The sequence below is a fragment of the Pelmatolapia mariae genome, linkage group LG17, assembly GCF_036321145.2.
Source record: "Pelmatolapia mariae isolate MD_Pm_ZW linkage group LG17, Pm_UMD_F_2, whole genome shotgun sequence".
NCBI lineage: Eukaryota > Metazoa > Chordata > Actinopteri > Cichliformes > Cichlidae > Pelmatolapia > Pelmatolapia mariae.
This window is the reverse complement of record NC_086242.1, coordinates 11,535,386-11,563,222: the sequence shown is the minus strand read 5'-3', so window position 1 is coordinate 11,563,222 and position 27,837 is coordinate 11,535,386. Positions and strand designations below refer to the sequence as shown.

Sequence of the window (27,837 nt, the reverse complement as noted above, 5' to 3'; positions counted from 1 at the left end):
TTTGCCTTTCCTTTTCTGTCCATCCCTTCCCTTCCCCTCTCCTCACTTGTTCTTTTTCTCCTCTTCATCCTTCAGGCGAGTCATAGGTGCTCTATATTTAACCCGCTAGTCACACCTGAATTGATTGGCTGTTAATTTTAGACCTCCAATTGCTAAGTGACTTTTACCTCTGTCTTGGTCTTCCCCTTTCTCGGTTTCTCACCTAACATGGGCACAAGTATCACAGAAAAAAATCACAAATTTGCCACAAGGGGTTTTACAGCATACAACACTCTCATACAGCAGACCCTAGATTTTGAAAAGGAAATGCACAAATTCAAACTCAGAGCTCATATCCTATCAGAATAAGTACCTTTTTTGTTATATCATTAATGCTCCTCTCCTGTGGGTAATGACATTAGAGTACCTATTGACCTTCACTCGTTGAATGTGAGCAGGCCATGGGCCTGTAGGAAACACAGCTGACCTCTACTCAACAGAAAATAGAACAAATAAAAGCACTAAACACTGAAAATATACTGAAGTGTCATTAAATTAAACTAATGTTTGTGAAGTACTGTTAGGTGGTATGCTATCTAGTGAGATAAATGATAAGTGTGAATGTCTCTATGAATTTGCAGCGCATTGTGTGTTAGTCAGATTTTAGGAAATGCCCTGATGCAAGCAGCAACTTTCCTTACTGCCTTATAAAAAATGAAACTGATTTAAATTGTTTTCTTTTTATTCACATCATGAAAAACAGCATAGGTATGAACTTTTTTGCAAAAAACAGTGCTATAAGCAAGACTGGGCTTGCCTTGCAGGAGATCAGTGCTGCATTTGACCCCAATGATGGGAAAGAGTGACACATCTTACTGGGAATATCAAGAGAACCAAAAGGACAAAAAAACCCGACTTTGACTCCAAAACCTTTACAAAAGTTACATTAAAAAGCATTTTTACAAAAAACTATTTTGGTCTCTGTGGGTAGCTAGCCTCTGCATTTACACTTTTCATCCAGATACGGGAGTTGAAGGATTTTGATTGGCAGGTGTCTCAACACAGCCAGCTATAACTCGTTGGTGTTTGCTAATTGAAGTTGATGGACCTGTCCACTGTGTTTGTGGTCTCGGTTCCTTTTTGAAGAATGTTTAATGGGATCATTTGACAAAAGAGATATCCTTCTCTTTCAGTTTTGGTGACAGATATTTTCAGATTTTACTGGTTATTAATTAGCAGGCGTGTTTGTCTTACTTGTGAATCCATGTTTTTAAAAAGGCTTGCATTCATCTTTCATATGGTCTGTGGATTAAATGAAGTGCAAGTCATTTTTAGACATTAATAATGCCAGTCACTTTAACCTTATGTGCTTCTCTTGGGCATTTTGCTTACACTGCAGAAATCAACTGCACTTCTAACAACAGTGAAGTGGAGAATGCATTTGAATCAAAATATACAAAAGGCTTACTTAAGCAAAAGCTCAACAGCGACACTGTTGGATCTCTTTGAGTAACGATGTTTTATTTGCAATTTGGCATTAGACCCACTGACCACCTTTCTTGTTTCTCTGCTGCTTTGCCTCCAGGGGTGTCCCCAGTTGCTGCCTGCAGAAAGGATACTGGTGCCTGTCAATGTGGTGAAGCCCATCACCCTACGGGCTAAAAACCTTCCTCAGCCACAGTCTGGACAGAGGGGTTACGAGTGTTTGCTCACCATCCAAGGAAACGAGCACCGGGTTCCTGCCCTGCGCTTCAACAGCTCCTCGGTGCAGTGTCAAAACACATCGGTAAGAAGAGTCTGTCTGTGGGTGTCTGTGTGTTTTCAGTGTCGCAGCTTGTGTGACATATCATCCTTGACCACCACCCACCTACACCTATCTCTGTAAAGAAAGCCCATGTCTGCAAACTTTTTCTATAAAAGTTAGATTACCTATAAAAGATGTTTTTGCAATCTCTCTCCTTCACATACAGCCACATGCACACACTGATTCCAGCTGAGGGATTTTTGGTCTTCCAGCTAGACAGGTGGTAGATGAGATAAGTGCCTAACTTTGTCTCTAGCTGCAATGACTCTCCATTCACTGACTGAATAATGCATTGACAGGAACGAAGGATGAGCATGAAAAAGGCTTTATGCTGGTCTTGATGCTAATCGTCTGTTGATACAATAACATCCCATCTTCCTGTCTATCTTCATCACTCTAAGTGTGTATGTCAGTAAAGATGACTGTGGGATTTGTGCGCATAATCACTGCACATTCCAAATATTGTACTTTGATTGAGCTGTGAAGGAGGGAAACTGTAATTTAGCAGAAAATGATGATTCCTGCACCAACCCTCCATTCTGCTAGTGTTACAAAACCAAATGAAAAATAATCTCTCAATGCTTGCTGGTGTGTATAGTGTGCGTTTGTGAGTTTAAAGCATGTGTGTTTGAGTTTGTGTGTGTATTTTCACTGTGCGCGCGTGTGCACATGTGTACAGCAACCTGTTGAGGGTGGATTTTTGCGTTTTCAAAAAAGTATTTTGATACCAGAGGCTTTTTCAAACTCTCGTTCGCTTTTCCCATGTCTCTTCCTTCCCTCTCTGGTTGCTATGGTGATAGTATTTCTATGATGGGATGGAGATGAGCAGTCTTCCCGTGGAGCTGACCGTCATCTGGAACGGAGATTTCAGCATTGACAACCCCGCCCACAACAAAGGTAAGCATGCACAGATGCATGAGCATCTGTGTAGGCACAGGCACACACATGTGCATACATGCACATCCACACACGGACACACGCACACGCATATCAGCTCTTTCCATATTTCTCATAGTATCATAGAAGAACATATTGAGTTCACAGTCTCTTACAAACTCACTTAAACACACACGTGCATGCACACATAGACACACTCCAAAGCTGCTGCTTCCCCATTGTTGCCCTTGGAGCCCATCTCCATGGCAACAAGCGGGTGGTGTGCTGAGGTGCAGCATCCATTCCCTGATGTTGCCATGTAGTGGTTAACTTTACCACATCCTCTCATACGCTTTCGTTTTGTCTCCCCGTCTGCCTGTCCAGCACATCACTGTTGTCTTTTTGTCTTTTTTCAAACTCTGTAAATTCAGTTTTCTTACTACTGTTCAAACATAATGTCCCCCAATTCTGCTGTTTCTATTATTTTGACACCTCTCTATGAGTCTGGCAATCTTTCAGTCTCCGTCTCCACTGCCTCTCTCCTTTATTTTATTCATTTAGTAAAGCGCACTGACATAAATTTCACTTCAGCCAGGACCATTATAGGCATAAAAGAGAGTATTTCTATCTGTAGTAATTTTTATTTTGTGGTATGGCTCTGTTCTCTGTGCCAGAAATGGGAAGAGCAAATGCAAAAACACCCTTGCATCACATACAAAACAAATGAGAAAACATCAATGACAAAAAATGTGGCATTAAGTTAGAAACAGCATGAGAGATGCTGTAAGGCATGTTGCAAAGTGGCTTGCAGATGGTCAGTAACCGTGGGTGGGTTAAAGCAGCTTAAAAATCACCAACTAGATGTTTAAATTGGTATCAGGTGAAGCCATCAGCTGGTGTGAAGCACTGAGCTCAGCTGTTTTACTATGACTGTAACTGAACTTGCTTTTAGGGCTTGTCTGACATAACACTAACTACTAAGCCCTAGTAAAGAAAGTACATTATTATTTCTTTCTCTATATGTAGAGAACAGTGGAGTATATTACATTTCTCTATTATATTTCTACCTTTCTTAGTTTTTTTTTTTATGTCCAACCCTTCATCCTCTCATGGTATATCAGCACTGGGTTTTTAAGAATTCAGGATTCAGCTGCTGAGCTTGATTCAGTTTGGCCAATCCACCACTTTAAGTGATTCATGCTGGGGTAGAAAAACAGCAGCATGCTGGGGGTTGTACTTCTTTGACAGGAAAACAGCTTATTTTAACCAAAGGCAGTGGAGTCAGGCATAAGAAGCATGTTGTTAAAATGTGTATTATATGCCAAAATGACACTGTGCTGTAAGGCAAAGTTTGTAGAGTGTTTGTGTGTGTTTCTGGTTGTGTGCATGCGTGTCTGAGTCAAATGTGCTCTACAAAACATATCCTTAAGCATAACTGCAGAATCAAAGAAGCAACAGAAGTTAGAGATGCTTGAACTAGAGACTCCTCCACTACTCTCTTCCTTCCTTTGTTTGCTTGTGGAGGAAGAGGCCTATAGGGCTTTTTTAAAAATTTATTTATTTTTTGATGGGCAGATCACATACAAAATTAATGGCAATTAAAAAGAAAATGGTTGCTCTGTTGCCATGGAGATGATATGTTAAATGTGCGGTGGGTGAGGAGTGGCAGGAGGCAGTAGTGTAGGAAACTCAGAGAGGCAGGGTGGGATGCTTAGGGAGTATGTAGAGATGATGATGGAGCGATAATGAGACAAAGATGTCAACAAATGTCTATCATAATATTCAGTTTATTTATTATTTTTTTGCATTATACAAACAGCTTTATGTAGATGTTGAGTGATTTGGGTAAACCATAAAAGAGTTTCTCATGTGTTTTGAAGTCTTTTGTTACTTTATTTGATTTTTGCCCAGAATAAATTTATTCTGGAGTCATCATTTGTAAAAAGCTTGTTCACTTTTCTCCATTCTTTCTCCCATCTGTCTTTGCCTTATCTCCTCCCGCCTGCGCAGTCCATCTATACAAATGCGACGCCCAGCGTGGAAGCTGTGGTCTGTGTCTGAAAGCGGACCCGCTGTTTGGGTGCGTCTGGTGCAAAGGAGAGAACCGCTGCACCCTCAAGCAACACTGCGCCAATGAGAACACGTGGCTAGAGCACAACGGTATCAACAGCAAGTGCACCCACCCACGGATCACCAAGGTGAGACGTATGCATCAGCGTCCACATATGTTCACACAGTTTACACGTTAGCACATATATGGACCAATCAATCCAGCTATTATTGTAAAAACTTTTTGCCTGAAAGGCCATACACACACACACGTTAATTATAGTGCGCTCATGGGAACATAGTCATACTCATCACCTCACTGACAGTGTGGCAGTCGATCATCTCAACATAATGGCAGAGGCTGTGAGTCATTATCAGCTATTCAGTCTGACACCATTTGTGAAGGAGGATATGTTTTACACCTTTTTGTAGTGCAGCAACACATCACAGGAAAAAAAAAAGTTTCAATGATAATGGCATACGAGAACTACAATTACAGCAGTCATGTAATTTAGCATTTTAGATGTCTTTTCTTCAAACCGTAGGGGGACAGTAGTTATTTTTTGCCAACATTAACTCCTCTCATACTTGAAATGTCAATGTACAAACACATATCCAGATCTAGAGAGACAAATCATCCTCACTCTTGTTAGTTATCAATCAGCTGCACAGATGTTCAGGTGAATCCCTACTTAACCCAGCGCCATGTGGGGTAAATAGACTTGACCTGTGCAAGACACATAAAAAGGGCGAAAGCAGCAGTGATAAGGGTCAGCGAGATGAAGGATAATAGGACATAAAGGAAAGATGGATGGAAAGCTGCCAGATGAAGGAAGAGGAGGGTGGATTTGGGGTTACATGAAAGAGGGAGAGGCAGTGATGGATGGCTAGACTGAGCCAGAAAAGAGTCACATGAGGCTGAATGACTGAAAAGAGTCCCCCCTTTTACCCGGGTCCACTTTTCCAGTGATGGATATAAAGGTCCACTCTGCATCCTTTTCCTGGGGAGGAGAGTTGGGGGCAGATGATGACTGACTGTGGATGAAACATAGAACAGATAAAAACGACAAAGAGGGGAATCCCTTTTGTTGTCCTGGAGATTGATACGGACAGAGAGTGGGAAGAGGGGGTGCGGAAATGGAATCTGACCCTCTATCATCCTGGATGTAGCGGCATTCAAGTAACTGCCTGATCACAAGGAATCTGGCTGCTCACTCATGAGATGTTAACCTGATGGGTTACGACAGAATTGTCTAATTTCCCCCGAGTTGCTTCTAAATAAAGGAGCGAGACAGAGGGAAACAAACATGGGGGAGTCATAAGAAGAAGAATAAAGGGGCTTTTTGTAATTACTCGACCCTCACAGATAACCCAGAGTACTGTCATTATTTTCATTCGTTCAAAATCAACTCTTAAGAAGAGTGATGTCATGATGGTAACATTTTGTCCCCCCCCCCCACCCTTACACTTATTTAAAGAGTCTGGATCAGTCATTTGCACTCTGTCATTCCACTTCTCTAATGTTTGTCTTCTCCCGGAGCAGTGGATTTATTCTTGGAGATGGGCCTGTATTTCTCCTTACATCCCCGAGGCTGCAGCGGGGACATATTGCAGCCTTCTCACGTCCCCCATAAAAACTGTCAGTGGGTGAGGAGTGAGGACTTTCCCAAGACAACCCAGGCCCTAATGCATTCTAATACGCTTCATTATAATGACATCTCCCATCAACAATGAGAGGGTGAGACTCACATAGAAAGATGAAAAGTGAAAAGGAGAGAGAGAGAGAGGGAGAAGTGATTAAGTGTTTGCCTCTACCCAACCGTCAATTATCTTGTCAAAGTCACAAATCTAATCAACGCCTCATTGCGTCTCTCCTCTTCGCTCTCCCTTCTCTCTCTCTTGGTTTCTTTTGCTTCTTCCTTCTCCGCTTCCCTCAAAGTCCTTCTCCTGCTCCATATTTGTTAATAAATTGAGAGCCACGAGGCATTGTGTGCAATCTTTTTAATTGCATGTATTGTAGCCCTGTTCCCAGAAGGCTCTGTTTTTTCATTAAGATATCAGCAGGGAACCTTATTAATCAGCGACGCTGAAGCATACGATAACGATATCTCCCATATGACAGTCGCAGGACTTGTGTTGTGCATGACCTGGCTTGAGATTGCCTGAGTTATTTGACTGGTGAGTTCAGTACTCAAATAGTCAAATTAAATGTTTTTGACGTGCTTGCAGTAGTGACATACGGAAAGTCACGCTATAGGATCCGACCGCTTCAAGCTATGAGATAAAGGCAAACACACTCACACAGCACTCTACCTGTGAACACCACAGGGGTTCACGCTGCCAACTTTTACACTGCGCAGAGAAATGACAGTCACCATTAAAGCTGGGCTCCTGCCTGCAGCATGAAGCCTAGAGGACTTTTATTTGGCAGAGACAGATAGACACAGACTATTCTGTGTCCATCTCTCACATCCATCCATCTGGACGGGTCTGATGATGTGTACTCACACGTACACTGACTGGCCAAAAAGTAATTGTGTGAGTAAAGTGTTGATGGATGCTGGAACCACATCATCAACAATGAGAGATGTTACTGATAAATCAAAGGACATTGTGATTACTGCAAAGATGTCACCCGATGCCAAGATATAAGTTAATCTTATGAAATACTTCACAGTAGATATCAGTGTACACCAGATAGAGAAATGACAGTTGTTGACCCTGAGTCTTGACCCTTTACCAATCACTGCATCTGTCCCGTTCCCCAGGCTACAGACTGCTACCTAATGTGTAAACTTGAACACTTTCCCCAAGGACCTTGTAAAAACACAAAACATGACGTTGAGTTGGTTTACCAGCCATAAACTAAACGGTACTACTAACAGTCGACTACCATTTGAAACACCCTTGTGATATTATTTTATTGTACAACCGCAACTTTATAACATGAATATTCTGTGCCATATTCTGGTGAATTCAGATTTCACATTGTTTCACATGCCTATTTCTTCATTTGAGATAAGTCTCAAATACAGTTTTCATTTAAAATAATGACCTCTAAACCTAATTACACAGATTTGGATAAAGAATGGACAGGGTTGTCCAGTTAATGGAAAGCTAATGGAAACATGTGAGAGATTTATTATGTTAATTCATTAAACTATCTATGAATTATGGATTAACTTACTACTTAACAAAACTAACTAAATTATATATATTGTCTCATTGCTGTTATCATGTACATTAGCTTTCCACCACTTTCTATTTTTACGTTGTCAGGAAAATAATTGTGTTGAGTAAAAAAAACTAAACTAAATAATGTTCATAATCATCATTTCCAACAGATCACCCCTCTGCGAGGCCCTAGGGAAGGTGGCACACTTGTGACTATCCATGGTGAGAACCTGGGACTGGACTTTAGGGAGATTCAGGGTAATGTGAAGGTGGCTGAAGTGGATTGCACTCCAATACGTGAGGGCTACATCCCTGCTGAACAGTAAGTCACATGTTGATCACAGTAAATCACATAATGAGCAATTAAAAAAGGTGACATGACTAAGCATTAAATAACATATCATCAAATGGTCATTATCAACTTAAAAACATTCATTCAGAGCTGAAATGCCAAACCTTTGACCTTGTGGTAATGAGTGTAATCACACAAACACTAATGGTGGTTGCTTACGATGAGGAAAAGCCTCTCTAATGGTGTCCATGTTTGTCCTCACCATTGCCAGCTTCCCTATTTTAGGCTGTAATGCTTCTCTGAATGAATGAAATAGATCAAAAATGTATCCAATGTTCTTGAGGTTCTAATACAATAGGTTCCCCCTAATTTCCATAGACTACTCCATTGACTGTGATTGTTTGTCTCAGTTCTGGCACACCAATCAATAGAGGTTGAAGTAACACAGAGATAGGTTACAGCTCTTCACACTATGAAAACCGCATCCACTGGAGGGACCCCACAATACTCAAGATAGGTCTGAAAAGTTCAATTTAATTCAATTTCAATTGAACTGACACTCAGTTTATGAAAATGTCACACAATGCTTTAGCTACTGTTGTTAGCTAAGGCATTTGTAGCCTACAACCAAGCTTCTTTCAGCTGCTCCCTTATTCACAAGGGGATGGCACCGTGGCTGGATGCACATATTTGATTTGGCACAGATATTTACACCAGATGCCCTTCCTGGCACAATCCTCCCAGGGATTTGTGTCTATTCCCAGGCTCAAACGGGGAATCCTTTATTTATTAGGTGAATGCGTAAACCTCGACTTTATGGAATAGTCTAAAACCAGCCTTTGTACATTTGACTCTTATCAGTGACAAAATGCTTGCTGGACATGCTGGCACAAAAGACATCAGGATGATAAGTTTTTTCCAGCAGGTTGAATTAAGAACTTGCAGAACAAAGTTAGAACTTAGTGGAGAGGCATTAATTCCTTTTCCTGAGTGGGATTTAATTGCACTGTCTTTACCACTACTACAGGAATGTCGCTAGAGACATTGTATTTAAAACTCTGTCATGTTGCAGAATACAGAGAGACTGATGTGGCACAGATGTTCTCAGTCAGCACTGTGTGAACTCCCGAGGCAAAGGCTTGAATGTAACGAATGTTAATTTAAATGGAAAAATCCTGCTCTGCATTTTCAAGCCCAACCTACAGCAGCAGCCTGTTGATAGTATGTACTAAATATTGAAGCGTATTATACAGATTCTGTGTGAGCACAGTCATAGACCTTTGCTGTTATGAGATTTAAACTGAAAGAACTTTGACCACAGCTGAGCACTTCATGTCCTGAAGGGCAAAACACTTCCCCAAGCACACAAACAGCACTTTGTTCAATTTGTTAGCAACTTGACAGATCCTTAACAATTCCATGTAGCGTGGTCTTGGTGGTTGCATAAGAGATATGATCTCAAAGTTGGCATAATCTTCTGACTAGCAGAATGTAAACTAATTTAAAGTCAGAGCAGTGCACTTATACAGTAGAGGCATTGCTGTGGGCGACAGAGCACAGTTCCTCCCTCAGTAGCGCACACAACTCCAATAATCTTTTTCTTTTTTTAAAAAAAATTCAGAAGGTTACATTTAGTTGACATACGAGTTTAATCCAGCGCTTTGGCTCCTTTCAGGTGCGGTCTGTAAAATTATTAAAACTAGTTTAAAGTTGGCTTATCAACAGACCCCGTGCTTCTTCTGTTGAGAAAGAAAGTTGTGTGCCAGCACTTTTTAAGCAAATGCTGACCCAGCAGAAGAGGTAGCTGCATTTGAGGTCATATGTAAAAGGATGGAGACTTTTTGCTTTCTCTCCTACAAGTTGGCAGCGTGGGGGAGGTGAAGCTGTTGGCAAATAATGCATTATTTTATCAAGCTTTGAGACAGGTCTAGCTATAAATCTATTAAATAACCTGCTTTGCATTTCCCAGCGAGGCCAACTGGTATAGTACAAGTAACTGCGCAATTACACATGCTTTGTTTTGTTACATATTCTACAATTGTGCCAATGTTTGTTTCCAGGATTGTGTGTGAGATGGGTAGAGCTGAGATGAGCCAGTATACTGGGAATGTGCAGGTCTGTGTCGGGCAGTGCACATCTGAATTTATGGCAAAATCCTCCAAGTACTACTACTTTGTGGTGAGTGTTAACTTCTGTTGTTTTTGTGTAATTGTATGTGTAGTTTTGCAGACTTTAAAAAAAATAGCAATTTGATGGTTAAAAATTGAAACGTGTGCTTCTATTAGCAGAAAGGCAACTATACTGCATGTGTCACCCTCGGCATGTTAGCACCTTGCTTGTAGCTGATCAGTCTTCTCACCTACTGTGTTAATGCTGTATGTACATGTTGCTTTTTTGGCTGTGTTCCAACATGGTGTGGTTCTCACTGAGAGTCTGCTTCTCAGCTTTTCTGTCATGCATGTATCAGTCGTGAGACATGACTGACAGTTACTAATGAGAAGAAAATGAAGAAAAAACATGAACGTTGATTAAAAAAACGAAGTGAATAACAAATAAAAATTGAACATTAACAGATGAAAACACACATTACACCTTTGCTGTGGTTTTTTTAACATTCACTCTGCGTATAATTATTCTCACACTTTCGCTTTCTGAAATAAATTAGCAGTTGTTAATGTTATGTACGTATTTTATGCTGTGTTATCATTTTTACTGCTATCCATTAATGGGTGCTGGCTGGGTTTATTTCTCAATGGGCTCCCTGCACAGGATTATAAGATGTTAGGTCTAGATGTCGCACTACACAGCAGGCTAAGGATGAGATTATAAGAACACGAAATGGACTGAAGGAGGATTTACTTTATGCCCCACTTCCCCTGAACTGCATCTGCTGCTACTGTAACTTTAATTTGCAAAGGTTTTTCATCAGAGAACACGTTAAGTGGAATCAGTGGGTTCAGGTTAAAGTACAGCACTGTGCAAAAGTTTTGAACTATACCTACTTTCTTTCTATTTTGAGCGAGACTTTCTTGTATTTATTTTTTACCTGGCCATTTTCAGGGGAATGTATTTCTTTGTTTGTCAAACTGCTTATGAATCAGCTATAAATTACTTTCTTACCAACATTTATTATTTAATTTATTTTATTTTATTTTTTTTAAATTTTTACCAGATTCCAAGGATTATCAGTCTTACGCCAAGCCGTGGGCCAGTCTCTGGGGGAACTGTCGTCAACATTACTGGCAGCCACTTTGATGCTGGGAGCAATGTGTCAGTCATGTTCAAGGACCAGCCGTGCACTTATCAGAGGTTAGTTGGAACAAGCCAGCGCTGACCCCGTCAGTCACACTTTAACAGTCAATTAAACGGTCAGGCAAAGCTACTCTTTGTCACACTACAGGTAGAAAACCTTTCTGACATCACAACAATATCTCACTTTCACACATAAAATGAAATATCACGATGCCCAAGGAGGAACTTTACTACATTATGATTAATCAAGGGTTTGAGTACACCCATTGCTGAAAAAGAGAAAGTTTTGCAGCTGGACCCCACACAAATGTTAAATTCAATTAAAACAACTGCATAAAGACAAATGAAAATTAATGCTAAAGTACTTCAAATTGCCTTTGTGCTCAACCCTGTCACAGTAGCAGGCTGAAGGTCTACGTTTAACCATCTACACAGCTGCAGATGTTAAATACCTTGAGAGCAGAAATAGCGTTGACTAGAGGTTTTCCAATTTTAAGATTCAAATTTCTACTCAGTGATGATAAATATTGCAGCATAAATGATTGGGCAAATACAGCATCATTGCAATGTACCATTTGACACTGATAAATGCCCAGTTCTCAGTTCAGTCAATACATTATGGATCAATGTCTATTTAACCAACCGTTCAAATGTCTTAACTATTACATCGCTTTTAGTGTTGGAATAATTTAGTAGTCTGCTTAAAAAAGGATATTGACTAGAGAGACGGCTTTTGGGTTTCTTTACATTTAAATACCACTGTACTGATTCCTCCTTTTGTCTGTTGAAGTGTACCACTAACATATCAGTACATGTAACTAATGTTTCATCCTATCATTGTTTTAGGAGGGGTGGCCTATGGCTTACTTGCCGAACCCATGCTTCCCTACATGGCATTGGAAATGTGTCTGTGTCTGTGAGCATAGATAGGGCCCACCTTCAGAAAGACCTCCAGTTTGAATATGTGGAAGATCCCACCATCACCAAGATAGAGCCTGAGTGGAGCATCTTCAGGTATACATTTTTGTCCGTTTACTTTGACTCGTTACTCACTGCAGAGCGATATCAACAGAATATTATGCGTCCTGTGGATGGAAATATCTCAGCAGCACAGGTTATTGTCAGATCCTTGTCAGGAGGAAATGAAAAGGTTTAATCATCTACTGCAACATAATACAAAATTTACAGCGTACAAATTTTGCATTGGGTGCGTAAACTAAGCAATGAATAAATAATTCAAATCACCATTTGTCAAAGCAATCTGAGCTGTCTTTTTTTTTTTCAAACAGTCTTTTCTTTTCCCCTCTTTTTCTCTTTCAGTGGATATACTCCGATCACGGTGACAGGAACTAATCTGGACATCATTCAGACACCACTCATCAGAGCCAAATACAATGGTCATGAGACACTCAATGTAAGTGAATGTAGATGCAGCGAGGGTGATCAAACAATCACCTCGTGGTTAATTGTGTTATTAAAAACAGAAACTTTTTGTGTTGCAATGCATTCCATTGTTCACAGTTAGGTCCATAATTTTGCAACTTGTTGCTATGTCTTTGATCTCTTGAAATCTGCTTAATTTTTAATGGAATACTGAAATGACAGCCCACACCACTTTGTCCACTTCCTTTGTAGTCTAAAAATAGGTGCACATGTAATTCCTAAAGAGTTAGTGGTAAAGTGTTGTTACAGCCCTTGATTCAAATCTGAAAGTCTGTACTTTAGTCAATTCTGGATTGTTTGATTTAAATATCCGCTGTGTTGGTGTACAGAGGCAAAACCACAAAAAAAATCAATACTTGTTGACCTATTTCCGTGCAATTTTATTTTACTTTTACTAATGTGGCCCAGGAACAAAAGAAAGTGGCTAATTTAAATGAACACGGCGAGCTATATAGTCAGCCATAAAGTTTCATTTAGTCCAGAGCATTTCTTTATTTGTAGGGCTAGGAAAAAAAATTCAGTGGCACTGCAGTGCAAAATCAACAGGTTGCAACTGAATAGGGAATAATGTAATTCATCGCCACTGTGTAACAAATAGGAACTTTTGATATTGAATTAGAAACCACAGTGATTAGCCCCTTTACCCAGGCGAGGATAGGTAATGCCATGCTTGAGGCTCTGTGATCTCTTTGAAATAAAAGGAAGTAACAAAAGGTGGTAATGCTATCTTTCTTGGTCCATTTAAGCATGGCCCGACACCACGTTTAACATCTGTGCTCAGATGTGCCTCTTTTAGGCATTGTATCTCAAGTGTCTCAGTGTGTCACGATATAGTCTCAATCTGACACAGCTCAGATCTAAATGAAAAGGAGTTCAAAATTGACATCCAAAGCATTTGTCCACAAAAAAGAGTTTTTGTTACTTTTTCTTTCTTTCTTTCTTTTCCTCTATTACCTTCTTGTACCAGTGCATGATCCTTGTCAAAGATGTCCTTGCAGGATTTGTCAATTTGATATTCAAGGAGCCAATTAGGGTGACAGGCAATAGTTTGAATGACTGCATGGCAGAGGTTACTGTGAAAATGTGAAATGTCTGAGAATGAAACAGAAACGTCTGCGGAGGCGACCTGTGCCGGTCGTTGATTTATCAGTGCCCTGACAGACGGAGAGGAATGAAAATGTTAAGGGGATGTTGAAAAGTGTGCATCGTATGACAATTGCGCGTCAGTCTGTCATTGTTTTTAAAACTGGTTTTGACGCCAAATGAACAATTTAAATAACATCACATGTCAAATGAGAAACCTCAGCAAAGACGAGAATGAGGGGGGGGGAAAAACACGAGTGGGACACAAAAAGATGTGAGGCACTGTAATTGAGCAAAAAAGTGGTCTCGAGAAAGATGACTGAGGGAATAAGAATTTGTCAAAGAGAGAAGAAAAGATCACAGAGAGGAATAACAGGATGGAATAAAGAAGTGATGAGAGGCTGGGGAGGGGTCTTTGTGGAGGGTAAAGAAGGGATGGTAAGACTTAGTTATCACTCCTGAATCTTCACACATCAAAGCGTGATTGCGGTGAGACTGCACACGCTTTCTAACTGCACCTCATTTGGTGGCTTCCTTTGAGGAAAATACAACAGGTTCTTCTCTGCACTTGGAAATGGAGGAGCTTCCAGTTTCAATTGTGTCTCCAGTGGGTTTAGTGAAATGCACAAGTGTGACATAAAAGGCTGACACTAATGACTTTTGACGGTATGGGTTGGCACATTAGCACTGCCAATAAAGCGAGTGAGCTAACTGGGAACACAGTCAGGTAGTTTGGGTATGGTGCATGCTGAGATCCAACCACGAGAAATTTGTTAATAAATAATCTATATTTTGTATAAATGCAGTAATTTGCAGACGATAAATTCACTGTGCTTTTCTTTGTGAATTAGTTCTGCGACATACTAGGTCCTACAACTATGGTGTGCCAGGCTCCAGAGCTGCCCATCAGCCTGGCCAGACACCAAGAAGTACCTGAAAGACCTGAAGAGTTCGGCTTTAAATTGGATGACTTGCAGATCACACTCAATAACACCAACTTCATCTACTTCCCCAATCCGGAATTTGAACCGATTAGTCCATCCGGAGTCCTGGAGCTTAAACCTGGATCGCCCATTATACTGAAAGTAGGAAGATATCACTCACCCGCATATACACTCAGATTTTCATTGTTATAATATTTTATTATCTTTTATTGCCTTTTGTCTGAATGTAAAGACCTTAAAATGAGATATTTTGCTAGTAATGACTGTGTATATCTTAAAATTCATATAGTACACAGCTTAGAAATGATTTCTGTATCTTGGGTTAGTCTGTGAAAACTAACCCAAGATCAGTACCATGTCTTAGGTTAAATATTATAGGTATAGAAAGCTCAGCTTAAACTGATCATTTGCATACCCAAGTAAAATAAATTGTAGAGCATTGCACATAACATATTTTTGCCCAGCTTTGCAGTACGAATATATAGATAAACATAAACGTATATCATTTGACTCTTATTTCTCTAACCCTTCCACTTTGACACTGACAGCAATAACATCAATCATTATTCTTTTGAAGGGGCGGAATTTCCTTCCAGCGACCAATAGCGGAAATGGAAAGCTGAACTACACAGTTCTGATTGGAGAGAAGCCCTGCATTTTAACAGTGTCAGAGAACCAACTCCTCTGCGAGTCCCCCAACCTGATTGGTCGACACAAGATCCTGGTGAGTGACACAGCACATGTCGCAACGTCAAGACATAGAGCAAGACAGACAAACGACGGAGAGGCAGGCAGTGTTGGAGAAGGCTGACAGACCTAAAAATCGATTGAGAGTTTGACAGACAGACCAACAGACATTCCTTGTGTTGCTTTCCATCCTTCCACTTGTCCACTCCCATTCAGATTATGGCTCTAATCCAATCAGCTGTGCGGTTAGTGCCCACAAGCAGACAAAAGACAAACAAATAAGCCTTCAATAAGAAGCATTAGAGCCCCAGAAAACTCAATGAAGATTCCATTTGTGGTTTTAAGAGAGACCACTTTGAACAAGGCATTTCCTGATGTTACCACCTGAACCCAGCATCATAGAAAAAAAATGGACACAACACTGTGAAAGAATTAGTTGATGCCCAAACAAACAGAAGTGTGTACACAAATCAATATGTCTGTCTGTGTGTCTGAGCTTGGACGTTGACTTAACCATATCAATGTAATAGCTATAATCTCCCTTTTTGTCTGTTACTGTCATAAGGCACGTGTGGGCGGCATCGAGAATTCACCAGGTTCGGTCCACATCACGTCCGACAGCCCCCTCAGCAGCACTGCAATCATTGGCATTGCTGCAGCCGGTGCCCTGCTCATCCTTGTCATCGTGGCAGTGCTCATTGCCTATAAACGCAAGTCTCGTGAGAGTGACCTCACCTTGAAAAGGCTGCAGATGCAGATGGACAACCTGGAGTCACGTGTGGCTCTAGAGTGCAAAGAGGGTAAGAGGTTCATGCTAGTGCAGATCAGCATATTCATTTTACACATTTGTTTCCAAAAACATCGAAGGAATTTTGGTTCTTTAAATTTATTTACACGGTTTAATTAAATCTTTGTTAGCAATACTAGAAATTTCCTATTTAAATAATAGGTTATGAGAAACTGTTATATAGGAACCAGTCCATTTACCACATCATCATTGTGACAAGAGAGAAACTGGATTTTTTAGCGTGAACTTGTTTGTGATTAGGTAGGTTGTAAACTTTTTTTTAAAATGGTATCTAGTTTTCTATGGTACCTCCAATATCTATCCACTTTAACTTTAGATTGCTATCTTTGTGCTAGAGGAATTTAAAAACAAAATAAGAAAGAGGTACACTTCATCAGGTAATAATGAGGACAGAAATAAAACAAAATCAAAAAGTAAAAATGTAGTGAGCCACAAGGAAATGCCCTTCAAAATTATACAGGAAGCAACTGAGAAATAAAAGGTAAGCTCATGCAGATAAACAGGAAGATAAAGATAGATAAACTGAAGGCAGGGTAGAGGCAAAACATCTAGGAAATAACAGGTTTTGCTGACAGACCATGTTAGATACTATTTTAGATATTATTTTATATGGTAAAATCTATATAATAATAGGTTATAGCCTAGCTAAGAGTTATGTAAGACTTATATGTATATATACTAATATACAATTTTCTGTTTGGTTTATTAGCATTTGCAGAGCTGCAGACAGACATCCATGAATTGACCAGTGATCTAGATGGTGCAGGTATCCCCTTCTTGGACTACAGGACCTATACCATGAGAGTCCTCTTCCCAGGCATTGAGGAGCATCCTGTCCTGAGAGATCTGGAGGTATGATTCACCAATTTTTATTACAAAGGAAAATGCAACTATTTATTCTTTCTTTTATATATATATAAAATAAATAGGCACTTTTAGTTTATGAAAACATTGCTCCTCTTTCAAATTGACTTTCTATTAGGATTCTATGTTTGTGATAAATTGTTGACACACAGACTCTATATAAGGCCCCGAGTCATACTCCTCTACTTGTTAGCGAGTTGTCGTAGGAGGTTGAGTGTTGTTCCAAAAACAGTCTTGAGATTGCTTTGGTCACTAGCAGATTGCCATGGTCTCCCATAGTTTGTTTGGAACTTGTCTGCAAACCCTTGCAAACTACTCACTAAGCAGCAGTGACTCTGTGAAAAGTGCAACACAAATCAGAAATGGAGGCCGTTTACCTTCAAGGACTTGGGTTGCATTTTTTCCAAGTTTCCCTACTGCTTTGTGATTGGTTAGTGTGAATTTGCTGGTTCTTCAGTGCAAACTATGAGAGACCAAAGCAATCATAAGAAGGTTTTTAGTGTACCACCTTAATGAACGATTTAACCCTAGCAATACCCAGGAACCTCCAGCAACCACTTGTCAACTGGTTAGCCTATATACATTTTTCACATTCTTTTCTGGAAGTAAAGTGAAGTTTTCCACTAGCATGCACAGGTCAAATATTTAGAGCACTTCAATTAAATAGAAAGCTGTGGTTTTCAATACATTCGTGAAAGAAGACAGCTGTAAATATAAGAACTTGTACCTATTTTCTCATCAATCAAGTGTGTAACTGTACGTGTCTAACTGTTTATCCGTCAAATAACAGCTGCAAAACAATTAGCCTTATTTGAAATTAGAGCAAAATGAGCAAGCAAATTAACAATGTGGTGGGTCACAGTAGGTGAAATAGACGCCGATGTTGTTTGTGTCGCTGTCTGGTAAACAAAACCCCTTTGACGGCCGACAACAACACGCTTTTTCAAAAACAAACAAGGCAGCCCTCAATTCAGGAGTGTGGTCTCATTAATAATTCTTAATGATACGAGAAGCTGTGCCGTTTTCTCTCCCCACCTTAAAGCAAATTAAAAGTCAATCACAGGCAGAAAAGCAAAAAAAAAAATCAAGTCATTTATCCTTAGTTGGTGACATTGATAGACACCCGTAATTGACTAGGTCGTCTTGTTCCATTAAGAGAATGATGGACCCCTATTTCACTGCCCTCAGGGTTAGCCTCTCTATCCTTGATGAGAATTTCCCAGTAATAAGCAATATTAATTATATTTTAATTGGCATAAATATTGAACTGTATAAGGAGCATAATGTGGAAAAGGAGCCTAATGAAAAAAGCAGCAAGCTCGTCTTGGGCTGCTGATGACTACTTAATTGTTATTGATGTATCAGATATCTCAGTATCAAGTTTTTGACTGTCTACTGTGGACGGAAGTAGCACAGGTGCTGGAAGGCTCGTCTAGTTTTACTTAAGCAGTTTTGTCAGTATTAAAATATTTGAAGACATGCCAGGTGCTCATTTAATGCTAGAAATGTAAGTAGAAAAATTAGTCAATCAAAAGCCAGCACATACAGGTAAAGCACACACGGTGTTCCTTGCATCTCATGCAGTATGCAGCCTGTACACAAAGAAAACGATCTCACGCTCAACACATGCATACACCGACACACTACACATCTTGGCAAGCAGTGTGAAATTAGGCTTGCAATATAACAATAATTCCCAGCAGATTACAGCTACTTCCATGAAAGGTGGAAAGACAGAACATATGCTGGTTGACAGCTGCATTGGGTGCAAAGAGATGCTGTCTTACCGCGAGTGCTCTTGACAGATAAAAAGACATAATCTCCTTAGGTGCTATTTGTGTGGGAAAAAAAATGGAGAAGAGAGGAATGTGTAGCAAGTTACTTGTTTAAACGGTGCAGGGATGATCTGGGCTCAGACAGGGGAAATTCACATCATTGCACTCCCTTTCAGCTTATACAGCAGCATCAAAATAATAAACATTCCCTAAAGAGGCTCAGTGTTTACTTGCCTTTATTCTCAATCTTCAGATGAAGTGCAACAAAGATTGTAAAATGTTAAACGTCTCATTTCCCCAGATTCATCCTTTTCCCTTATACTTTTCCTCTCCTTTTTTCCATCTTTTATTCAATGGGATGAACCTATTACTTTTAAACTGCACTTTTATGTAGGGAAATAGTGTATTTATTCATTTATAGTTTAATTTGTAATTTATAGTTGAATTTTTAATTTATAGGTTTTTTTTATTACAAGTCTCTGTGCTTCTGATTAAAATAAACATACTTATAATCAACTTACAGTACAAACTTATAGTACATGCAATTGCAAAGAAAGTGTTCTAAATGAAAACACATTTTGACACTTGTTTTTTTACTGAAAGTTTTGTTCACAATTTTGATATTGACATCAACTAAATTCCAGGGAACAGAGAAAAACTAAACTGAAAAGAGAAAGAAAATGTGGGTGCCAGTTGCAAATGTCCTGCATATACATGCATACATATACATTTAAGTACAAAAACGCATAGCCTATAAATGTTTTTCATACCTTTTCCTTGGTGCCTTATAATGTCCACGTTTTCCACTTATCAAAAAAAAAAAATTCTTTCAATCTAAACATCGCGAAACCTATTGATAATATTTTCTTGTTAAAGCTTTCTTTGCGGCACTCAATAAAAAAATTTGTCAAGTACAGGTCATTGTACACAATGCATTTAATAATGTTCCAAAGATACATAGTTTTAAAATTATGCAATACTTGATTGATTGATTGATTGATAATACTTTATTCATCCCGAGGGAAATTGGGTTAAGGCTGCCAGCCATGCCAGCGCCATCTCACCCTTCCGACCATACGTGCATTACACAAACATCACGGGGAAGACAGGTCAGAGAGGTATAACCATGGAAAATGCACAACATGTGGAAAGACGAGGAGAAAAAAGAACTCCCCCCAGACTGAACTCCAACAGGGAGATCAGCTTGAAAACAGAAAAAAAAAACACCTCAGCACATAGCACATGAATTATCACATCTCACAACATAGAAGACATAAGCTTCGAAGGCGTTTGGAGGGGGTGGGGGGGTGAGTGCAGGTCTGTGTCAGTGTACATGTGTATGTGTCCGTGTGTGTCGAGAAAGTGTCCCTTCACCCGGTTAAGGAAAAGTCAACAATCTTCGGTCAACACGGATGGCCTTGAAGGAGGGACAAAGAGTTCTGACAACAATCCTGTTATCATGGAAGAATTTTTGTTGTTCCAGTCAGCTTCGACCTTGGCAGGCCTTCAGCTGGCACCAGTGGGATAGCCGCATGAGTGAAGATGGTGAATGTTTGGGTTTAGTGCGAACAACTGCATCCAATTTTACAGTTGGTCTAATGTCCATCACTGGTCACCAATTCTCTCAATTCCCGTTGTTCTTCTCCAAGATGTTATCCATATTGCAGAGCCATGAGCTTCTCCAAGATCTTATCCACATTGCGTTCAAAACAGTCTGAGTACTCAAAGCCCTGCCAATCGTCTATCATGTCGGCCAGCCTTATGGGATTTTAAACAGCTGTAGCCGCTTCTTGTACTTCGATAAGCCAGGTCCGAGCCAGCTTCAATCAGCTAGAACTCTGTTATCGTGGTTCCGAATTGATAGATGTCATTCAGTGTCCTCCATAGAGAGTGTCGCCAGACACACGACGCAACCGACCATCGAGTATCCAGCAGCAAACGTCTCCGCAGGACAATCGGGCTCTCCCAAGCCCAGGAAGGTGTCAATTCCGTTATGGGACCAGTTGATCAAATCCATAACTCTTTAGGTTTTAGAGAACAAGACTGAGAAACTCTTTGAGGGTTAGAGAATAAGCAAGACTATACAAAAGACATGAGAAGCCAAGCAGGAAAGATAAGGGAGAGGGAGAGGGAGAAGGAGAAAAGTGCGACCGCCTCCGTCAAGAGCCAAGAGAGAAAAAGGGGTTTGGAAGTCCAGGCCTCCAGGGCCGGTGTCCTGCAGGTTTTAGATGTGTCCTTGATTTAAATGGCTAAATGGCCTCCTCAACATGTCTTGAAGTTCTCCAGAGGCCTGGAAATTAACTAATCATTTGATTCAGGTGTGTTGACCAAAAGTGATATCTAAAACTTGCAGGACACCGGCCCTTGAGGCCTGGAGTTCCCCCACCCCTGCGATACTTGATAGCCCAGAATATTGCCTATTACAAAGTTCATGTTCTTGCATAAATGTTTTTTATATATTTAGTTGATGTTGTCGTGAGCATGGCTTTTTTAACCACATTAATTTTGTACCCTGAATGCTCAGCGAAGGTATTAATTACATTAAACAAAGGAATGATAGTTTGGTTTAAATTTTGTGACTATAGTATGACATCATCTGCAAAAAAGCTGATGACATGGTCTTTTTTCTTCCATGCTGCCTTTAGCACTATCTCCTCCATTGTGTACTGAGGGAAGTTGACCACAACTGATCACGAAGGTTTTTCTGGTTCAGACGGTTGGAGCGAGAATTCAGCTCTCAACAAGTGTTCCCAACAACTGCAGCAAAGGGTTTTCCTCAGGACACTCTTTTAGGGCAAAGATGGGAATAGATGAAACACATCTAATAAGAGGAGACTAATAAGACTAATAAGAGGAAAGGATTAAGATGGAGAAAACACCAACACTGGATGAAAGAATATTATTAAAAATGGTGTTATGGACATGTGAATTTTAACTTTGTGTTTGGGTAAAAAAGAAACACATTTGTAGAACAAGTGAAATAACAGAACAATGTAGAGCAGGAGAAAAGTTGCTTAACCCTGGAGAACTCATGGGGTCAAATTTGACCCCATGGTTTCCCTAGAAAACCAATGGGGTCGGATCTGACCCCATGGGTTCTCCAGGGTTAAGAGGTTTTTGGCATTTTATTCAGCAAGGTGGAGGAAATGTGATGCTTTGAGGGTGCTTTGGGGATGACAGGGTGGAAAATTTGTTCATAATAGAGTCACTTTCTCAATCCTATTGACCTGTTTTGTGATTAGTCCAACATGCTATCTGTATAAACATTACCTAAAAGTGTCATTTTAAAAAGAAGACATAACACATTGTACATCTTCTAAGGTAATAAATAGCAGTGCATGTGATTTACCCAGTGACTAATTGAGTCTGTATGTCATGGCCTTGAATGTACCACACAAAGTCTGCATTCTTTAAGTAAGTGAACATTTCTTCTGTCTCCGTGCAGGTGCCAGGCTACCGCCAGGAGCAGGTGGAGAAAGGGCTGAAGCTCTTTGGTCAGCTCATTAACAACAAGATCTTCCTGCTGTGTTTTATTCGCACTCTGGAGGCCCAGCGTGGTTTCTCAATGAGGGACCGCGGCAATGTGGCCTCACTCATCATGACAGTGCTGCAGAGCAAGTTGGAGTATGCCACTGATGTCCTTAAGCACCTGCTGTCCGACCTCATAGACCGCAACCTCGAGAGCAAAAACCATCCCAAACTGCTCCTCCGCAGGTAATGAGCAGGCATGAAAACCAAGTAGAGCACTTGTTAGACTGTGATATCAGTGAAGTTGAAGTTACATAGTTGGTGAAGGACAATTTAGTCTTCTTTGCTGTATATTCTAACCAAGACGTATCCTACCTTTTTGATAGTAAGTTAATGGTACTATGCTTGACCGTATTGTGTTGGTTCCCCTTATGCGGCCAAAACAGCCCTGAACCATCGAGGCATGAACTCCACTATGTGTGCTGTGGTATCTGGCACCAAGATGTTAGCAATGCATCCTTTTAGTTGTATAAGTTGCAAGGGGGGGCCTCCATTGATCAGACTTAGTTGTCCAGCACATTCCACAGATGCTTGATTGGAGTGAGATCTGAAGAATTTAGAGGTCAAATGATAAGATAAGATAAGATAACCTGAACACCTCAGACTCATCGTTGTGCTTCTCAAATTTTTGTGAACCATTTTTCTTTTTGGCAGGGTGTATTATCCTGCTGAGGGTGTACATGTTCTGCAAAAATGCTTAGGTAGGTAATATGTGTCAAAAGTAACATCCACATGGATGGCAGGACCCAAGGGTTGAAGAAATAACAGGGCACCAGTAGGTGCCAGTACCCACCTGGTGTTAGGATTAGGGTTAGGGTTGCCCAAAGCATCACAGTGCCTCGCTTCTCATAGTGCTTCCTGGTGCCAAGTGTTTGCAAGTAAGCAACGCACATGGAACACACACGCATATAAAAGAAGGCATGATTTATCAGACTGAGCCACCTTCTTCCATTGCTCCGTGGTCCAGTTCTGATGCTCATGTGCCCATTCTTGGTGGACAGGGGTTAGCATGACCACCCTGACTGGTCTGCAGGAATGACAACAAACTGTGATGCACTATGTGTTCTAACACCTTTTTATCAGAACCATAATTAACTTTTTCAGCAATTTGAGCAACAGTAGCTCATCTATTGGACCCTGTTACTAGTTCACAACTTTTCTTTCCTTGGTTCACTTTTGATAGAATCAGGGTAATTCACTTCACCTGTCACTGGTCATAAAGTTACAGCAGATCAGTCTATAGGTACACATATATAAAATGTATTATCTAACACAACATCTGCTTTTCTAAACCTAGCTTTGTATTCTTGTTGGTTTGGGATAGAAATTGAAGGTTTATACAGGTTCCTCTTTACTATGAAGGACTAGATATGTCCCCTGACATGTTTGGATTAACTCCTGTGACCTTGAATTGCTGGCTCTGTCTCAGAAACACCAGAGTGTATTACTGTGCACATCATTAGCAAAATAATTATAATTAATTAGCACTGAATCCAATTTCAAATAGCTCAAGAGGAAAAAAAATACTCATTTATGAAAAAGGGAGAAAGTGAGACTGTGAAAAGCTTGCACTCTGGCACAATCACAATCCTCCGTTGGATTTGCAGTCAAAGCCTTAATGGCATGCACTTGAACACAGCACTGTATGTGATTATGCTTCCTGCCTACGGTGTTTGGTAAATGTGATGATTATGGTTTCTTGAGTGAACCAGCTTCCTCACAGCTGTACGTGTGTAGCGTGTGCATGCTCAATGATACTTACACTACACACACATGTTATGAAATGTTGTTTTTACTTGCGGGTTGTCACTCAAGTCTTGGCATCCCCAGATAATTTGACAAGCATATCATAAATGAAGTTGTCCATCTCATTTCGATTCTAATTTTAATTCTCCTTCTGCCTAAAAACACCCTCACTCACTCTCTGCCAACAAAGACAAATGCATGAACAAAGCAAGGATATGCAGACAGGACTGAAATTAATGCTGTTCACCGTACCATCCAGAAGACAGTGGGCATATTCACCTCATGAACGCCTGTTTAGGCTCTGCTTGGTGATGCAGAGAGAAATTATTGCCGTCTGGGCTGGAAGCTGATTAACTGCAGCCAGAGCTCACCGAATGTGGTGCAGCCACTAAACAATGGAGTAACTGCTGATCCCGGCAGTAGATACAGCATAAGAGATGGCGCGTACAGCAGAGACAGGGAGAGGCGGTCAAGGACAATGCAGATACTTAAAGCTGTGTCACCACCTGAGGAAAGCTGATGACTTTAAGGCACGCAGGCGAGTCGTGAGAGCAGCTCTTTGATCACTCAGTTTATGCGTCACCAGAGCATTGTGTGTGCTCTCCATGCAGATAATTATTAATCTCATATGAGAATTTGATTCAAAAGTGAATTTAGGATTAACTTCTCAAGGAAATAGTCACAGAAAGTTCTACAGCGACCTGTGCATGACCAACAACTGTAGACACCGAATATAAGACACTTTATTTTGACACTTCCTTCTCTTCACCCTTGGTGACAGGGCAGATGGAAACCCCGGCGACAATGTCATTGCATTCAGCCAGCAGTGAGGAAATAGCACATGTTTACAACACATCCACACCCAGTTTGAATCCCTATTTGTCATACACACGATTGTGATTGGCACTGATCAGACTGTCCTTATCTCATTCTTCCTCCACCGTTGCGCTTATTAGCTCTCCAACAACCCAGCATGCATTTCAGATGTGATAAGGCAGTTTGAGCAAGCTCTGCCACCCTGTAGTGTGGGCTGACTGGTGCGTCCCTGGATAGCAACTGAAAATAGCCCAGATATATAGGCAGGGGGCTGTGAAGATGGAGGAAATAGCACTCCACCCCCCAGTCCCTCTTTAATTTGTTCTGCCTCTTTTCTTTTTCTTTCCTTGTTTGTTCATTTTCAGTATTCTCCTCCCTCACTACCTGACTCCGTCGTCTCACTCTTCGCTGCTCTCTCTCTCATGTTTGTCTTCAGTTCTGAAGCTTGAAGCTTGTGTCCCTTGTGTAACATCGTCACTATCTTTATCACTCACTTGCTCTCCTATACTCACTCCCTCAATCTATATTCCCAGCTCTTCCTCCCCTTCTCCCCCCTCCCCTCCCCTGTTTTCTTGATTGCTAAATCAATGCTTAAAGTGCGTGAGCAGGGTGTCTCTGGCACAGCATCTGAGCACGGATACCCACTGCCTCCTCTTCCAAGAAATCTGTGTGTGTGTGTGTGCCTTTTTCCCTCTCTCTCTCTCTTTCCACACACGAACACACATCCTTCCATCTGTCCCATCTCAACCTGTGCTGAAGCACAACCACCAAGCAAGCTAACTAACGAGAGCCTTCCACAACCATCTGTCGCATTCCTTGCTGCATTCTCCTCCTTCAACTCCTCTCTTTGCTTCATTCCTCCATCTCTCCAAGCCTCCCCACACCAGCATCCCTCATCATGCAGAGTTAAACTGCCTTTCTTGCAGCCTTAAGTTTTGTTTGGCGGCAGTCGATGCGTCAAAATAGCAGTTTTGATTTTTGGTCAAAAGATGAAAACCCAATATGTTCATGTGTTAATCACAATATTGCTTTGGCTTCATGCACAGACATCCTGTCATCACACAGGTCTGAAGAGCCCCTTGTATAAGGATAAGCGCTCTCTCTGTTTGGGTGTGAGCAATAAATGCAATAAATGTCGGTGCACATGCATCAACAAGTCCGTGTCAGTAGCAAGCCATCACTGCAAGACAGTTTGACACTTATGATGACCAATCGTCCTCACCCACCCAGAGCCATAGTGACAAATAGAAATGGTTTCTTATTTCAAGCCGTGCTGCTTTAGCATGTGACTAAAATCAAAGAAAATGCAGTTACTACTTCCCCTTAATGCAAGAGAGACACCTCAAGCTGAATTTGATAGACAGGCAGACAAACAGATAGGTGTCATAAAATTATACTTTGTTGATTGTCACAATATATTTTGGACTTTTAACAACTCATTATTAAATTGATTTCATTTAAAACTGTGAAATACTTTCTGGTTCCAGCTTTTAAAATGTGAGAAATTGTTTGTTAGACAGAGTAAGGACTTGTTAATATTGTTGTAACTCTATTATTCTGGAGGAGCTGCGTATTCTAAAGTGTGAACAAACAGTTTATCAGTAAATGGAAAAAAGTGATTTGATTTGATTAAATGTGACACAAAAGGTTCTTTATAACTTAATTGGCTGGATATTGATTAATGAGTCACACTAACTGTGTCGTATGGACATTAAAATGCATGTAACTTGCAGGTGTGGCCAACGAAAAGGTTAAATACTCGATGAGGCATGGAGTCCCATCTATCCTGCCTTGGTAATCAATGGGAACTAAATATTGCCAGGTCCCCACAGCTCTAGCTCATTCTCAGTGCTCACTGTCCCACTGTCTGTCTGCCAAGCAGACAAGCCTGACCATGCCAACACGCCACGGCACATTTCATTGCATTAACCCAAACATAGGTTGTGCTGTGTTTTGAATCTGAGCCGAGTAAGGTTTGGAGAACATTGTTTGAAAGTTATAAAACCGAACGCTAATGTTAGATGTTCAAACATCTCCGTCACAGTGCCATTTTTATCCTCGTTCCCCACAGAGTGCGCTATGAGTGAGAATGAGCATAAGCGAAACAGTGCGGCTGTGCCAAGACTTCTTAGCACTGCAGGGTTACCACCCACTGCCAGACGCATGCACAGACACATACAATAAACACTAGTCAGCACACATGATAATTTCTGAATACATGCGCAGTGGGATTAATTTGTGCTTTTTGCACACTAGCCTTAAAACAGCGTTGCAATTGTCCAGGCACACACAAACACAGCTTTCATTGGTGATGAGTAAGAAAAAGGAAGTTCAGGTTTTTTTTTTGTTTTTTTTTTACAAAGAGGCAGAGGCCGGACTCAGCCAAGCTATTTATTTTAGTTCTTTTCTTCATTTGCCTTGTTCAGTACTGCCTCACTCCTTCCTTGCCAGTGCACCTCCTCCTTTCTCCATGCTCCTTTCATCCCTTTGATAGATAGGCTACATTTGTGGAAATGGAGAGGATTTGGAAGCGTGTATGATTACAGGATCCAGAATATGGCAGCCAGCGGGAGGGAGAAAGAGAGCAAGGACACATGAAAGAAAAGATGAAACGTGACCTTGTTGACCCTTGGATCTGTGGACGGAGGAAGGGCGGCAAAATAAAAGTGCGGGCACAGTGAGAGGCAGGAAGTTAATCCCCCCCAGGTGCTGTGCCA

General features: G+C 40.7%; 1 protein-coding gene across 2 annotated transcripts in view; it reads left to right on the top strand.

The window, feature by feature from the left end:
- The window catches only part of plxna4 (plexin A4), a 239,693-nt gene that overhangs the window by 178,550 nt on the left and 33,306 nt on the right, over window positions 1–27,837 (top strand). For both annotated transcript variants that reach the window (XM_063500354.1, XM_063500353.1), the window contains exons 10-22: window positions 1,565–1,765; window positions 2,584–2,680; window positions 4,670–4,857; window positions 8,053–8,204; window positions 10,235–10,352; window positions 11,347–11,483; window positions 12,273–12,440; window positions 12,747–12,840; window positions 14,804–15,037; window positions 15,474–15,620; window positions 16,149–16,383; window positions 17,101–17,243; window positions 22,476–22,744. In XM_063500354.1, the coding sequence (XP_063356424.1) occupies window positions 1,565–1,765; window positions 2,584–2,680; window positions 4,670–4,857; window positions 8,053–8,204; window positions 10,235–10,352; window positions 11,347–11,483; window positions 12,273–12,440; window positions 12,747–12,840; window positions 14,804–15,037; window positions 15,474–15,620; window positions 16,149–16,383; window positions 17,101–17,243; window positions 22,476–22,744 (2,183 nt within the window). The remainder of the gene's footprint in view (window positions 1–1,564; window positions 1,766–2,583; window positions 2,681–4,669; window positions 4,858–8,052; window positions 8,205–10,234; window positions 10,353–11,346; window positions 11,484–12,272; window positions 12,441–12,746; window positions 12,841–14,803; window positions 15,038–15,473; window positions 15,621–16,148; window positions 16,384–17,100; window positions 17,244–22,475; window positions 22,745–27,837) is intronic.